At 55.8% G+C, this 13,825-nt stretch overlaps 1 protein-coding gene across 2 annotated transcripts in view; it reads right to left on the reverse strand.

Annotated features, from left to right (window-relative positions):
- The window catches only part of LOC131411521 (L-gulonolactone oxidase), a 36,395-nt gene extending 23,371 nt beyond the window's left edge, over nt 1-13,024 (reverse strand). Inside the window, exons 1-5 of one of the 2 annotated variants that reach the window (XM_058550465.1) lie at nt 11,346-13,024; nt 10,343-10,444; nt 7,991-8,116; nt 6,391-6,485; nt 2,836-2,926 (exon numbers count right to left, since the gene is read on the reverse strand). In XM_058550465.1, the coding sequence (XP_058406448.1) occupies nt 2,836-2,926; nt 6,391-6,485; nt 7,991-8,116; nt 10,343-10,444; nt 11,346-11,348 (417 nt within the window). In that variant the 5' untranslated portion in view covers nt 11,349-13,024. The remainder of the gene's footprint in view (nt 1-2,835; nt 2,927-6,390; nt 6,486-7,990; nt 8,117-10,342; nt 10,445-11,345) is intronic. The other variant, XM_058550466.1, reaches the window with a different exon arrangement.
- Between the last annotated feature and the right edge of the window lie 801 nt (nt 13,025-13,825).

Genomic DNA, 13,825 nt, shown 5'->3' on the forward strand with positions numbered 1-13,825 from the left:
GCTCTAAAGAGCCGTGAGGTCCTGGGTGTGGTGCCTTGCAAGGCAATGGAAGGACACGCGGGTATCTGGGCTAGGGTGGGTCCTGCTGTCCTAACATGCAGCCTGGGGCCAGGGTCCCCTGCAGCCTCTCTCTGCCTGTTGCTCCTCCTGGGCACCATCTCAGCCAAGCTGAGTCCATCCTCTCTTCGGGGACCCACTCACTGCAGGAACTAGATTCTCCCACTTGGCCACACCCAACCAGAAACCTCTGGGTTTCTGCAAAGAGTGGGACTCTGGGTTGGATACAGATGATGAACTCCAGTATCTTCCCCCAGCCCCATTTCCAGTGGAATCTTCTTGCATTGCCTGCTTAAGCACTTCTCCACACTCCAGTACCTGCTACCTTGGATGGAAATTGCTTTTGACATGTGTAGTTGGCGCTGGGTGCTCAGGGTGAGAGAACAGATAAAGCTGAACTAATTCTGATGAACGGTGACCAGGACCAGAGAGGAGAAATTGGCAGGAAGGGAGCACAATGGCCCTCCATGGGAGTGAGGGCGTCAGAATGATTTTTACAGAAACCAGATTTTGTCTAAGATCCAGAGCCGTGAACGAGAGCTGGCCACTGAAACATGTCAGCGGGGTCCAGCAGTGAATAAAGGTGGGCCTGGATTTACTAGCTGTGTGACCTTGGGCATGTTATTTAACCTCTCTGTTTCCTCATCTGTAGAATGAGGATAATGACTATCTGAGACAGAGTATGTGAAGCATCAGCTAAGTGCCCTGTGTATGTGGATATTAAGGATGTCAATCCCCTCCCCTTGCTCCCCGCCATTCACATAACGTGTAAAATAAAACAGCAGGCTCTCCCATTCGTTTCCAGTGGCCTGTCCTGCTCAGCTGGACTTCCTAAGAGAAGGGCCAATAAATCTCATGTGCATTTTGATTTGTGGTCACTCAGAACTATTTTCCATACTCTGCTGATCATTTTGTAGAAACTGAGGCTTGACCCCAGCCCTCAGTGGTAGACTAGGACTGTGGCCTAATCGTGGGGGTGGCTACTGTGCTGTCCTCCCCCCCAGTTACCACTGGGCTCTCTTGGGTAGTGAAGCCGGCTTTGAGAGACGTGTCCACGGAGGGCTCCCATTACCTGGGCGTCAGGTCCCACAAATCCTCTGCCACTCTGCTGTACAGCTCTCACCTACGGGAGGGGTCGAGTGCCCTCAGTCTTCCCCTCCCCTGGCTCACCCCAGCCCCTCGCGATGCCCCTCTCTTGCCTGCGATGCTCGGAGGTTGATGTGGTAGCAGGAGGGAGGGGAGAAGGAGAGGAGCAACAGAGTGCGTGTGCGACACTGATGAGGAAGCGCAGCGAGGTTTTCAGGAAGAGGAAGCGTGAACTAGGTTTCTCCTCACAGAGTTCAAGCAAACAAATACAAAACAGAGTGAACCCCTTAGAAACTGCTTTTAGGCTGTTTTCTTTCTGTGTCGGTGCTGCTCTGAGACTGGAGCATGTGGGCCCCAGCTCCCAGAAGTCACATGCAGACAACGCTTGCCCGGGTGTCTGTCTTCCTCAGACCGCTGCGCAGGGGACAGCCACACCCCTGGGGAGATGACTGGGGGACATGTAAGTGGTCACTGTGGTCCAACCCCCAGCAATGCTGAAATTCCTGTGACAGCACAGAGTGTGGGCTCTGGAAAGCGCCTTGTCTTACACACACAGCCCATCACAAACATTTATTGAGCACTGACTGTGTACACTCTTCCACACCCCACATGCATTGCTGTTGTGATCATCCCATTTTCCAGGGGAGCAAAATGAGGCAGCCAGAGGTAAAGAGACTTGCCTCAGGTCACAGACAACGGCAGCGGCTGAGCCAGGATGCAAAAGCCAAGCCCCAGTGCTTAGCGGTGATGCCCCGGGGGCCAGAGGCCGCAGGGCCCCCAGTGCGGATGAGGCTCTGCAGAGGCCCATGTGGAAACACATGGCAGCTGTCTGGCAGGGATGCCAGCCCAGCCCAGGGGCTCTCATCCGTGATGGATGGATGAGCAGCCAGCCTCTGCATGTGTGGCCTGGCAGCCCGCTCTGCAGCGGCACAGCCTGGCTCATTGGGAAGCCCCTCCTAATACCGAAGTTAAAGGAGTTTGTCCTCCAAAAGGTGGCTCCCGACCAGGCCTCACGGACTGTCATTGGGTCAGCCCTGCATTTAACATCTGCCATCTGTTTCCTCCTCCTGGGTGGAGGACTATTCTCTTCTTGTTACAGATGAAAACAGGGATGTCCAGAGGAGTTAAGTAACCTACACGTGCATACTCAGTGTGCGTTGGAGGCAGGTTTTGAACCCAGGTCTGAGTCCAAAATCTGTGCTCATAACCAGTTCCCCAAACTGGACTCCTGTGAAATTTAAGAAATGCTTTTTGACGAAGGTCCAGTGTGGATTAGGCCCATATATGCCAGGCTCTGCCTCAGGTAGCCCGGTCTCCTGTCCTGGCCCCTCTCTGACTTGCTAACCTGGAGAGGCCCCTGGCCCTGCCTGGCTCCCGGCTCAGACCTTTCAGTGCGGATAGAACCCCTTGCTTGCCCTTTTCCATATGGTGGCCAGGAGGCTCTATGTACTAGGGCTCCTTCATCATGTGTGTCTGTCAGGGATGGATGAGCTTTAGAGAAGGAGATGATGTTCCTGGAGGGCACCTGTAGAGTCTCCATCAGAGGTGGGGACCTGGGGTGGGTTTGAGGCCTACACAGAGCTGAGCCAACACAGCCCATGGAGCACCGGGAGCCGTGGCAAAGAGGAACTCCAGTCCAACTCTCCCCTCTCCCTGGCAGTCACAGGAGCGTGGTGGAGCAGGCGGACTCACCTGGGTGGCCAGGATGCCGTGCTTGATCCCCGTGTTGTGCGTTCCGGACCCAATGACGCCAGCTGCAGTCACGTCTGACACGGCTCCCAGGCTGGGCTCGGCAGGAGGGAGTGAGAGGAACAGGAGGGACCAGTTAGGCTTTCCTGGGATAATGGGTGCCCTGGGTTGTGGTGTGAGGCCCTTCAGAGCAGAATAGTTGATTCATCTCCTGCCTGGGTTCTTGTCCCAAGTTTACCATGACTTAGCTCCTCTGACTCGGCTGCCCTTCTCCTCTCTGAGCCTCAGTTCCCTCATCTCGGTGGCCTGTCAGCTCTGAGGTTCAGCTCTGAGGGGAGGCCTGCTTGCGTGCCTGCCTGCCTCTGGGGTTTCTGCAGCCTAGAACATCCCTTTCCTCTGTCTTCCATCTGCCAACACTGTCTTCTCCACCAACCAAAGGCCAAAATGCTCCTGCTAAGACTTCTCCAGACCCAACCCGTCCAGACCTGCAGAGTCCCTGTGAGAGTGACCTGGTCCCAATGGCACACATCGATATCCCAGGAAGGTGTGAGGAGGTGGGAGCCTCCCTGAGCCGTGAGGGAAGGAGAAGGAGACCATGTCACCCCCCTGCTCATAAACCTCCAGGGGCTCCCCGGGGCCTCCAGGATAAAGCCCGCATCCCCAGCCTGTGTTCCAGGCCCTGGGTGAATAGTAAGAGGATTCTGTGTGCACCAGAGGACCAGACCCTTAAAGGGGAGCAGTACCCCACCAGAGGCGTGCAACCTGGGGCAGGAATTAGAAAGAAGGGCCCAGATCTCAGGGTCAAGGAAAGCATGGGTCAGGAGTTTAAAAAAATCTTACTTCTCAGGAGTTTTCTCTGAGACAGCCCTGCCCTAGCGTAAAGGAGAAGGAAGCCAACATTACTGACGGCCTCCTAGTGCCACGGCCATGGGAGCTTCACGTGCCGCACAAGAGCTTCACCAGAGCCTGGCTAACCGCAGTTCACACTTGAGGAACGGGCTCGGCAAGGGGAAGCGGCGCCCCTGGTCTCAAGGACACAGAAGCGGAGGGCGGGGCTCTGACGCAACCCTGGTCCTCAGCACAGACCCAGGGCCCCTGAGGCAGGCAGGCCCTGGCTCCCAAAGACGCAATCGGGGGACCCCGGCGGCTCTGCTCTGCTTTCAATGCAGGCTGACAATGATTAGAAAATGTAGCCTCAGACCTTCCTGCAGGGGCGGTGAGGGCTGGGGGCTGCCCTGGCAGAACAGGACGAGGATGGAGACACTGAAGCCTTTTCCAGCCTTCTCCTCCCCACTCCTCACCTTGGGTCTACTCTTGTCTCTTTGTCTCCATTAGTTCGGTTACTTGGTGATATCACCCCTTCTGATAATACCGGAAATCCCTGCCCCGGGGGATTACTCCAGCACGTGGAAAGGCACAAGCGTGAGGGTGTTCATCATGGCATCGCGTATAATAGTGAAAAACTGAGAACCACCTGAACGCCCACACAGGGGCGGTCAATCAAACTGCAACGTGGAGTTTACGAGGACTAAGGAGCCATGTGGAGACAGGCTTGTGACCGTGTTGAAAGAAATGGTCTGGATGAAAGTGGGGCCCTCAGGGAGAAGGGCCTCGAAGGAAGGATTAGACTCTGGCCCCTGAGGGGGTGGAGATAACAAGTGAAGGGGAAGGGTCACTTCCAGAGTCTGGAGGGAGGCATTGACAGAGCTGGGAAAATGGACGAGAACTCATGTTCATTGAGCACTTACTATGTGGGGCGTCTAACTCTTCCAGTCCTCTGAGCACCCCTGTTCTATAGACCCATTTCCCACATGAGAACTCTGAGGCCCAGACGGGTCAGAGACCTTGAAGAACACCTAGTATGAGGTAGAAGCAGGGTTGGCCCCCAGGCTGTCGGCTCCTGGAGCTGGGGTCTTCCCCATGCTGCCGTCCCGTCTGAGGAAGGGAGCCCGTGTCCTGCCTCGAGTGGCACACCACGCAGTGGAGCACTCCTGTGCCCTCAGCTGGGTGACCTTGGTGAGCCCTCTGCCTCAGACCTTGGTCTCTTCCTCCGTAAATGGGGGGTTATAGTCCCTCCTCACAGGTCGGTGTGACAATGAAATGAGAGAAAGCGTCACGCAGCAGAAGGCGGCCCGACACAGCTCTGGTCTGCCCTCCAGCCCTCCAGCCCTCCAGCCCTCAGCCCCGCCACTCCTGAAGTCCCCACAGCATCCTTGGAGCTGCAGACCCAGGTGCCCCTGGGACACACATGAGGAGACATCCTAATTCCCTTCGAGTGCCAGCTGGGCCTCGCGCAAGCAGCCACTTGAGGAGCACGAGGTCCCCAGGGAGGACAGAGACACATCATGAACAGGGCAGAGATGCTTCGGGGCCCAGAAGCTAACGCCTGTAATTAACAGAACACGCCTCTTCCTGTTGTCGTTGGTCACGGTCTCTGCCCCACTGTCTGCTTACAGGCCCCTGCACGCCCCACCCCCTTCCCCTCTCCTGGGCTTTTGCTCATGTGTTCCTTCTGCATGAATTCCTTCTCTCCTCTCTTTTTCCTGGTTCCTACCTAGTCATCGGGTAGGATTCAACCCAGGAGCCCCTCCTACAAGGAGCCTGTCCTGATCCCCATCCCCTCACACATTCCCGTCTGACAAGGCTGAACCTAGGCCCCCCTTAGAGCCCCACAGTACCTGACCATTTCTCTGACATTGACCCTGTTGCCCTGCGTTATGCTTGTCACTTTATGCGTCCACCCATTTGTTGGGAGCTCCTTGAGAGTGGGGTCTGGGTTTTATTCATCTCTGCCTCCCCAGGACCTGAACAAGGCCTGCATGTGGTAGACACTCCATAAATGTTTAAGTTGCCATGACCCTTGGAGAGGCAGGAACAGAATGGTTTCCAGAGTGAAAAGGTATAGAGATACCTCAGGGCCTCTGATAAGAAAGCTGGGGTGAATGGACCACCCACACTTAAAGTCCAACCACAAGCTTCTATGGTACAATTTCCAGCTCTGAAGAGATTGCTACCCCAATGTCCAAAACCCCTCTGTCACCTGTTCTAATGGTTGAAATCCCACAGTTAGAAATTCATTCCTTTGGCTGTGTTTGACTCTTATTTCAATGGAAGTCTTCTGATATTAAACCTGAGCAATCACTGACACCATGTTTGGATGGCTGAGCCACCAGGAAGCCCTATGGCTCAATCAGCCTGCTCTTCTGTTCCTCCGAGTGCTTATTTTGCATATCCTTCTGTTTAAGTCTCTACAGTTGTTTCTTGCAAGTTTTAAGAAAGACTTAATCCATGGTTTTCCCACTCCTGTACAAGCCTGTTATTTAAAGCTCAGTTCATCTCTGGCCCATTTCTTTCTATTCTCGTACACAGCCCCTGAAACCATGGGAGATGGGGAAACAGGTACCCTATAGGGGAAGAACAGGGGCCTGGAGAAAGGGGGTGCACCCTGGGAAGTGCTCCTCTCTGGCTCCTGCCAGGTCCTTGAGTGTCTGGCTGAGGCCAGGGCAGTGGGTGATGGGCAGCCCTGGCCTACCCAGGAAGGTGGGAGGTGGATCTTACTTGGACAAGGCCAGGCCATGCTTGTCCAGCTGTGGGTGCAGGTCAGCCAGGAGGATGCCGGCCTCCACAGTCACCTGCTTCTTCTCTGTGTCCACCTGCGAGAGACCAGCACAAGCTGGGGTGAGCTAGGCCGTCGCCCAGCCCTCGCCCTGTGGCCAGGCTCCCCGAGAGTATGAGCGTGTCTGTCCCAGCCTGTGGTCAGCTTGAGCCACTCCCGCTGCAGGCAGTGAAGGGGGTGTGGGTGGAGCCCTGGAGAGCCAGAGCCCTGGGCATACCCTGTACTACGCCTTCTTCTCACAGGGGAAGGCAATGAGCAGCGGAGAAGAGAAGGGACTTGAGCAAGGTCACTGGCAGAGCTGGGCCTCGAACATGGGTCTCCTCGCTGCCACAGCTGCGCTTCCCCCACTCCACCCCACCCAGCCTAGGAAGGTGCGGATCCTTGTAGAGTTGTGCCAAGTCACCAACCCAGCAGGGCCTTCTCCTGCAGGGGCTTAACTGCTAGAAGGAGTTCAAATCCTCCGCTTACTCCCTCTTCCTGGGAGGACGTGACCGAGAACGGGGAGGGGGTGGGTGGAGGACATCCATGTGGTGCCTGCCACGGGTGGGAGGGTGCTGTGTCCTGAGACCCCACGGCAGCCCTGGGAGGGAGGAACAGTCTCTCTCCATTTCACAGTGAGGAGACTGGAGTTCAGGGACTTTAAGTCACTTGCCCGAGGTCACACAAACACGGGTGGCGGAAAGGAGAGGAGAGTCCACATCTGTGTGACATCAGCACACAGGCTTGTCCACGGAACCCGAGCACAGAGCGCAGCAGCATCAGTGCCTGGAACCCAATCTTCACTCATTAGCATCAGAGTTAATTACTGCCGTGACTGATGTCTTGACTGGAACATTTTCTACGAGACGGAGACCGTCAGCCGGAGCAAATAGGGAAATCATAGAGAGAAATCCAGAACCTCTGCTAGCAGGGCTGGGTGGAGGGGAGGTTATCTGGCTAAAATTACAGCTCAGGAGAGCTGGCTCTGTCAGGTGAGAATAGGAGTACCTCACGTGTGGGACACCTGTCTGGCACCCTGACTCCCTGGCAGGCACCTGGGGGCGCTCACCAAGTGCCGGCTGAATTGCATGGACAGTATCCCAGCAGAGGGCTGGTGTCAGACTCCCGAGTCTGTGCCCAGCTCTGTTGCTGGTCGGCTGTGTGACCCTAGGCAAGTCACTTGCCCTGTCTGATCTTCAGTTTCCCCATCTCTGACTGATTAAGGGAAGGGTTTGTCATTGTGCCTCCATCTTTGGGGGCCTGACTTGTTGTTCTTGTTCTAGACAAGTGGAGAGAAGCCTCCAGGAGAGCGGGGTGGACATCCTCTCCGTGGCCACAAGGGGACGCACAGACCAGACAAGAGGCCTGAGCAAGCCCAGGGAGGGCACTGGGGAGGGTGATCACGGGTGGGCCAGGAATCGGGGTGTCACTTTGGGACTCAGGAGCAGGGAGGGGATCGGGCCTGAGGGGAAAGGCTAAGAAGTTTCTGCCTAGGGTCCTGCTGGAGGCCCAGGCTGCTGGGTTTGGGGCCAGCAGAGGTGGGGAGGCGAGGGCGCCCAGTACCTGGAGGACCCGGTTCATCTTGCCCATGTGGATCATGAAGCCATCGGTGCAGGCGATGTCTGAGGGCGAGTGGCCGCCGCCCACCACCTTCACCCGCTTGTTCTGCTGCCTGGCCAGGGCCAGCACCTGCCAAGGCAAAGCCTGAGTCAGCCCCAGCTCAGGCGCTTCTCCGTGAGGCGGCCAGAGAGCACGCAGGGCCCGCCGGGGGTGGGCGCCCCGGCTATGCACCCCAGGCCTGCAGAGCCCCTGCCTGGCTGGAGGCTGCTGTGTGGACCACTGCAGGAAAGAGAGCCAGAGGGAAGGGCCAGGAAGTGAGCGGGATAGAGAACCGAGGAAACATCCTAAAGCGGGGCTCCCGTGCTGGCCCTGCCGCAGCCGGAGCTCTCCTACAGGCACACCCGGGCACGTTCTTCTCCAGGGCTCCCCGGTGCCTCGGAATAAGGCCCAGCCTCCTCGTCATGGCCCACACGGGCCTCAGCTGCCTCCCAGCCTGGAAGGAAGGCTCCTGGGGGCAGGGACTGTGGCTTTGTTTGGCTTCATTCCCCCCATGTCTGCCCCAGGCCTGGCCTGAGGAGGCTGTCTCCAGGGATCACTGAATGAATAAATAAATGAATGCCTGATGTCACCGAAATGAATCCATTCCCTTCACCCCCATGTCCTTGCTCAAACGCCTGCACGTCTGGTCCCCGGAACACTAGTCATATGGTCCACACCACAAGGGACTCCACGAGCAGTGAGATTGGGAAATGCTCGCAGCACCCGTCTCCACCCCTCCTCTCCCCCGCCACGCGTGCGGCATGCTTAAGGCTACAGGTTCTGCAGCAAAAAAATCTGTTTAATACCATCTTCCTCGAGGCCCCTTGACCACACAACGTATTTTTACTTTCACCTGACCCTCGCCCTCCTGCCATAGCCTGATCCTGTTGGTCACTCACAACCGCATGGGCCTGCACAGCTTAGGAGCGGCCTCCGCCTACAGAGACCCTGGCACACCTCCACCTTCTTCCCTTGGCTCACGACAAGCCCGTGCCTCAGCGTTCAAGGCTCACTGATCCATTCAAAGCCCCTCAGGTCCCAGCCTTCCTCTCCTGCCCTCCACTCCGCCCAGCCTCCCCGCAGCCCTGTCTGATGGTGCCCCAGGCTTTCTCTTCCTTCTGCTGGCTCATAGCGCCCTGTTGAACTCTTGTTCATCCTCCAGGGCCCAGCTCAATGACCACTTTTCCATCATGTAGCTTTTCCTGCAGAGAAGCTGGGGGCTTTGAACTCAGACAATCCCTGGTGTGGATCCTGGCTCTGACGCTCATTATATGGGAAAATTACAAAGCCTCTCTGAGCCTCAGTTTGCTCATCTGTGAAATGGGGATAACAATCACCACCTTGCAGGAGGTCATAAGGATTGATGAGACCACGGATACGAAGCACATGGTGCCGAGTTAGAGGATCACTTCATGGTGACTATGTTGTTTGTACTGCTGTCCTCTCTGAGCACCCTCACACACTCACACCCGTACACACACATGCTTGTGCCCACACTTGCACACGTGCACACACACTCAGGATGAATTTCTCCCTCTTCTGTACTCGACTAGTGCTGGTGAGACAGCATCTGCACCCTCTGGAGTTAGTTGTATGCGTGCCTGTCTTAGGGGCAAGGCTTTTAAGGGTAGAGGTTGGGTCTTGTTCATCCCTTCACTTACTCATTCACTCACTCAACAAATATTTATTAAGTGCTTCCTGTGTGCCGGGCAGAGTGCTGGGTGCTGAGGATAAGATAGAAAACAAGACGAGCATGGTCTTATGCTCTTATGCAGGGCAGAGCCGAAGCATGAGAATGTCCAAGTCAACAAAACAATAGCGAGTTTTGAATATGCAATGAAGGCCACAAAAGGGAGTTGAGATAGAGAAGACTGAGCACGCCCTTCAGATCAGGTGGCCTGGGAATCCACAAGGAGGGAAGACACAGGTTGAAGGCAAGAACAAACAAAAGATCGAAAACATAGATTTGGGCATGTAAGTTTGCAACGTCTTTGAGACACACAGTGAGAGAAGTCATATGTGAGTCCGTAGCTCAGAGAAGAGACCTGAGCTGGAAACGTTAAGTCCGGCAGGCACTGGTGGGCACAGTAGGTGGTGACGTGGCAGCCCTGTGGAGCTGGAGCAGGGGAAGAAGGGCCAGGAGCCCACTGCACGGAGCTCTAGCCCGGCCAGCAATTCTGGGGTGGGGGTGGGGTCTTAGCTCCCAAATTCCATCCCTCAGCCCCCTCTCTGGGGCAGGGCCTGGTCTCTAGGGCCCGGATGAGCTGGAGGTCCAGGGGCTGGGCCATCCGGCGCTGTGCTGAGATGGACACTCACCTCTTTGATCTCCTCCACGGACGTGGGCTGGTAGTACATCTCCGGGCAACAGCCGTATGTCCTGGCCCAGTTTTGGAACTTGACACCTTTGTACCCGTGGACCTGTGGCAGGAGAAAAGCCGAGTGACCACAGATATGGGACATCTGGCTGCCCTGACCCCCATCCTGCTGTCCTGCCGTTGTAGAAATGGAGGCTGGGGCCATGGCACCCAGCCCGGGCTCTTTCTCTGCCCCAATCACCTCTCAGCGCCGGCGGGAAGATTCAACACAGGGGAAGCCCTGAAGCTGTGCAGCTACACGTGGTCTTCCTGCTCTTGTCTCCCTTGATCCCTCACAGTCAGGTGGGCAGACCACACAGAAAACTCTGCTCATGCTTGGCAGAAGGGGCTCAATGGGGGCAGGGGTGGAGCCCGAAAGATCAGGACTTGGGGCTCCTGCCTGGGGGACCTGGCAGCAGGTGTAGCCCGGCTGAGTAGGGCGATCGGGGAGGGCTGCATGAAGGACTTGGACCTGGCCTTCGGCTGTCCCGCCAGGCTTCTCCTCCAGGGAAGGGGTGCACCTGGGAGTCTCCATAGCAGCCTTCCTGGCATCTAGCCCCGGTGGGAGCCAAGGGCAAGACTCCCATTTGTGGGCCGCCTGCCGCTTTGCCCCAGCCCTGTGCTGGGGTCCTCTGTGTATAGTATCTTACTTAGACCTTGCAGTAATGCCACGAACTGGGTAATAGTACTCTCATTTTCAGGAGCAGAAACAGGCTCAGAGAGGTGAACTTCCCCAAGCTCACAGAGCAACCAAGTGAAGACACTGGAGTCCCACCCAGGCCTCCTCTCCCAGGCCTTCCCCACCACCCCAGTGCCTCCTCAGAGCCACAGGTGCAATTCAGGCAGGTCTCCGTGGCTGCCCCTTGGCCCCAGATTTCACCTAATTTTGCCCTCCCGTGCTTGGCTCACAAGCCCAGGGTGGACGCAGCCTGGCTGGGCTGACCCACCATGCCACGTGGCCCTACCATGGCTCCAGCGGTGGGTCAGTGGTCTTGGTTGACTCCTTCTTCCTCTGGGAACAGAGCACTGGGTAATAGGGTGCAGAGGCGCAGCCAAGGGGCCTGAGCAGGCAGCACAGCGACCTCGGCGCTCAGGGCTGACTCCGAAGCTGCTGCACACCCAGGGGCTGTGGGTCCCCACAAACGTGGGTAAACAGTGTTGCAACAGGCTCCTCCCAGACAAACAGCAGCTCAGGCCTGCCCCCTGCCCGGGGACCCACTCCTGCAGCGAGGTGGAAGTGCAGAGTTTAAGGGGCAGCTGCTCTGTTTTGGAAGCTGCTTAAGGTCTGTTGGGACAGGGAAAAATCCACTTTCTACTGTCTCGTGTTCTTACAGCTGGACTAATAATAAAATTGACACAAAACCGGATTAACAGGAGGAAAACCCAATTTAATTACACGTGCACATGAGAATCATGAAATGATGCTCGGAGAGTGAACAAAGCAGGCAGTAGGTAGATCTTTTACCCAAAGAAACAGTGAATTTGTGAGGAATGACAGGACAAAGAAACTTAGATTTGAAGTATGTAACTAGCGAGGAATGTAAGCAGAGTTTAGGTTGGAGGAGGTAAATGAGCAAGGCTTCTGGGACCCGCCTTCCCAGCTCTGGTGATCAGGTGCAGGGAGAGCACCTTCCGCAGGGTGATTTTCTTCCTGCTTTCAGTGGGAGCGGCGACAGCAGGGCAGAGGCCCTTTCTGCTTCTCAAGTAACTTTAATTCAAAATAATCAACATGCTATTGTGGGATATTTTGGGATGGCCTGTCCTGGGCCCCAACAGCTCTGACCCCAACTCTAGGGATTCTGGAGCCAGAGGACCCCTCAACTTCAAAACTAGGTCCTCAATACCATAGGTCAGGGGGCCTGTGATGGGGAGGCCTGGCGGGGGTCTTAATGCAGGGGCTCCCTTGGTAGCCTGCTTGCAGGAGGGCACAGGTGGTAAGCCTGTGCAGCTGAGATCTGCATCCGTGTGTTACGTCAGATCTAGGGGATGAATCCACCGAGCTCCCCACCACTGTAGGGAGACAGAACAGGACACTGGTGGCTGTAGCCAGGGGACAAGGCAGAGTCTTCTGGCCGTGCTCTTCCTTTCCCCAGGCTCCGGGGCAGGCAGACTCGGGTTCCTCATCCATGCGGTGCTGCTTAACTTCTGTGAACCTCATTTTCTTCCTCGATGAAGTAGGGGCACTTTTGCCTCAATCTGGGTCGACATAAAGGTTATAGTAGACATACGAGGGATGCAATCGGTGCTTGAAATGGTAGCAAACTCTTGCATCAGCCTCCAGCTGTGAGCTCTTGGGTCAGGATCCCTGGGACACTATTGTCCACATCATCATCCCTGAGCTCAGTGCCTGGCACAGAGCCAGTGCCCAGTGTGTTTGTGCAACAAACTAATAAGTCACCGAGCATCTTGGCTTATCAGATCTTTCTGAGCCAAGAGCTGGTGTCTAGTGGGAAGCGTGACCAACAGCTCTGGAGTTTTGGAGGGGAAAAGGCCGGGCTGGAGGAGTGGAGTTTGGGGACGAATATACACATGAGAAGTTCTGGAACCAGAGTCATACCCATGTCCCCTAAACCAGGATTTTCACCAGCTGCGAAGTGCACGTGCGCGTGTGTGCATGTATGCACGCGTGCACGTATGTGTGCATGCATGCTCATGTGCGTGTGCGTGCATGCATGTGCATGTGTGCGTGTGTGTGCATGTATGTGCATGTGTGCAGGATTGCACCCCCCAACTGCAAATGTCCGTGTGAGGTGACAGTGGCAGCCATGTGCTCCCCACAGGGAAATCCCAGCTAGAGGAGGTGCTGCTGTTGATGACAGCTTAGCAGCAGCGCAGTCACAGAGAGGGGGTCCTGGAGACAGGCGAGGAGACTGTGGAGCTCGGACCACAGAACAGAGACGACTTAGGGGAAGAGCTGGAACCCGTGTCTTACGGGCTGAATTGTGTCCCCCCAAATTCCTGTTTTGAAGCCTTAGCCCCCAGTACCTCAGAATGTGACTATATTTGGGGATAGGGACTTTAAAGAGGTGATTAAGTTAAAATAAGGTCACTAGGATGGCCCCTACTCCAATATGACTGATGTCCTTATAAGAAGAGCTTAGGACACAGACACATACACAGGGAAGATGATATGAGAACTGTCAAAATAGACTATAGTGGAGCCATTTTAAAATGGAGTTGGAGTTGCCTTTCCAGAGAAACTGCCTTGCTGTCCTGAGCCTTGGACTGGGCCAAGACGGCAACTGTTCTACAAGCAATTGTTTGAGAAGGCAGCAGAAGAATGTACATCCTGATCACCAAGACTGAGGACTGTGGACTTTCTGACGATAGAATCAATAGTCAATCACTGTTTAGCCAAGACTAGCTCTCTGCCTCCGACTCCAATTAAAATTCTTTGTAGGGGGCCGGCCCGGTGGTGTAGTGGTTAAGTGCGCGTGCTCCGCTG

Source organism: Diceros bicornis, chromosome 11 (genome assembly GCF_020826845.1).
Source record: "Diceros bicornis minor isolate mBicDic1 chromosome 11, mDicBic1.mat.cur, whole genome shotgun sequence".
Taxonomy (NCBI): domain Eukaryota; kingdom Metazoa; phylum Chordata; class Mammalia; order Perissodactyla; family Rhinocerotidae; genus Diceros; species Diceros bicornis.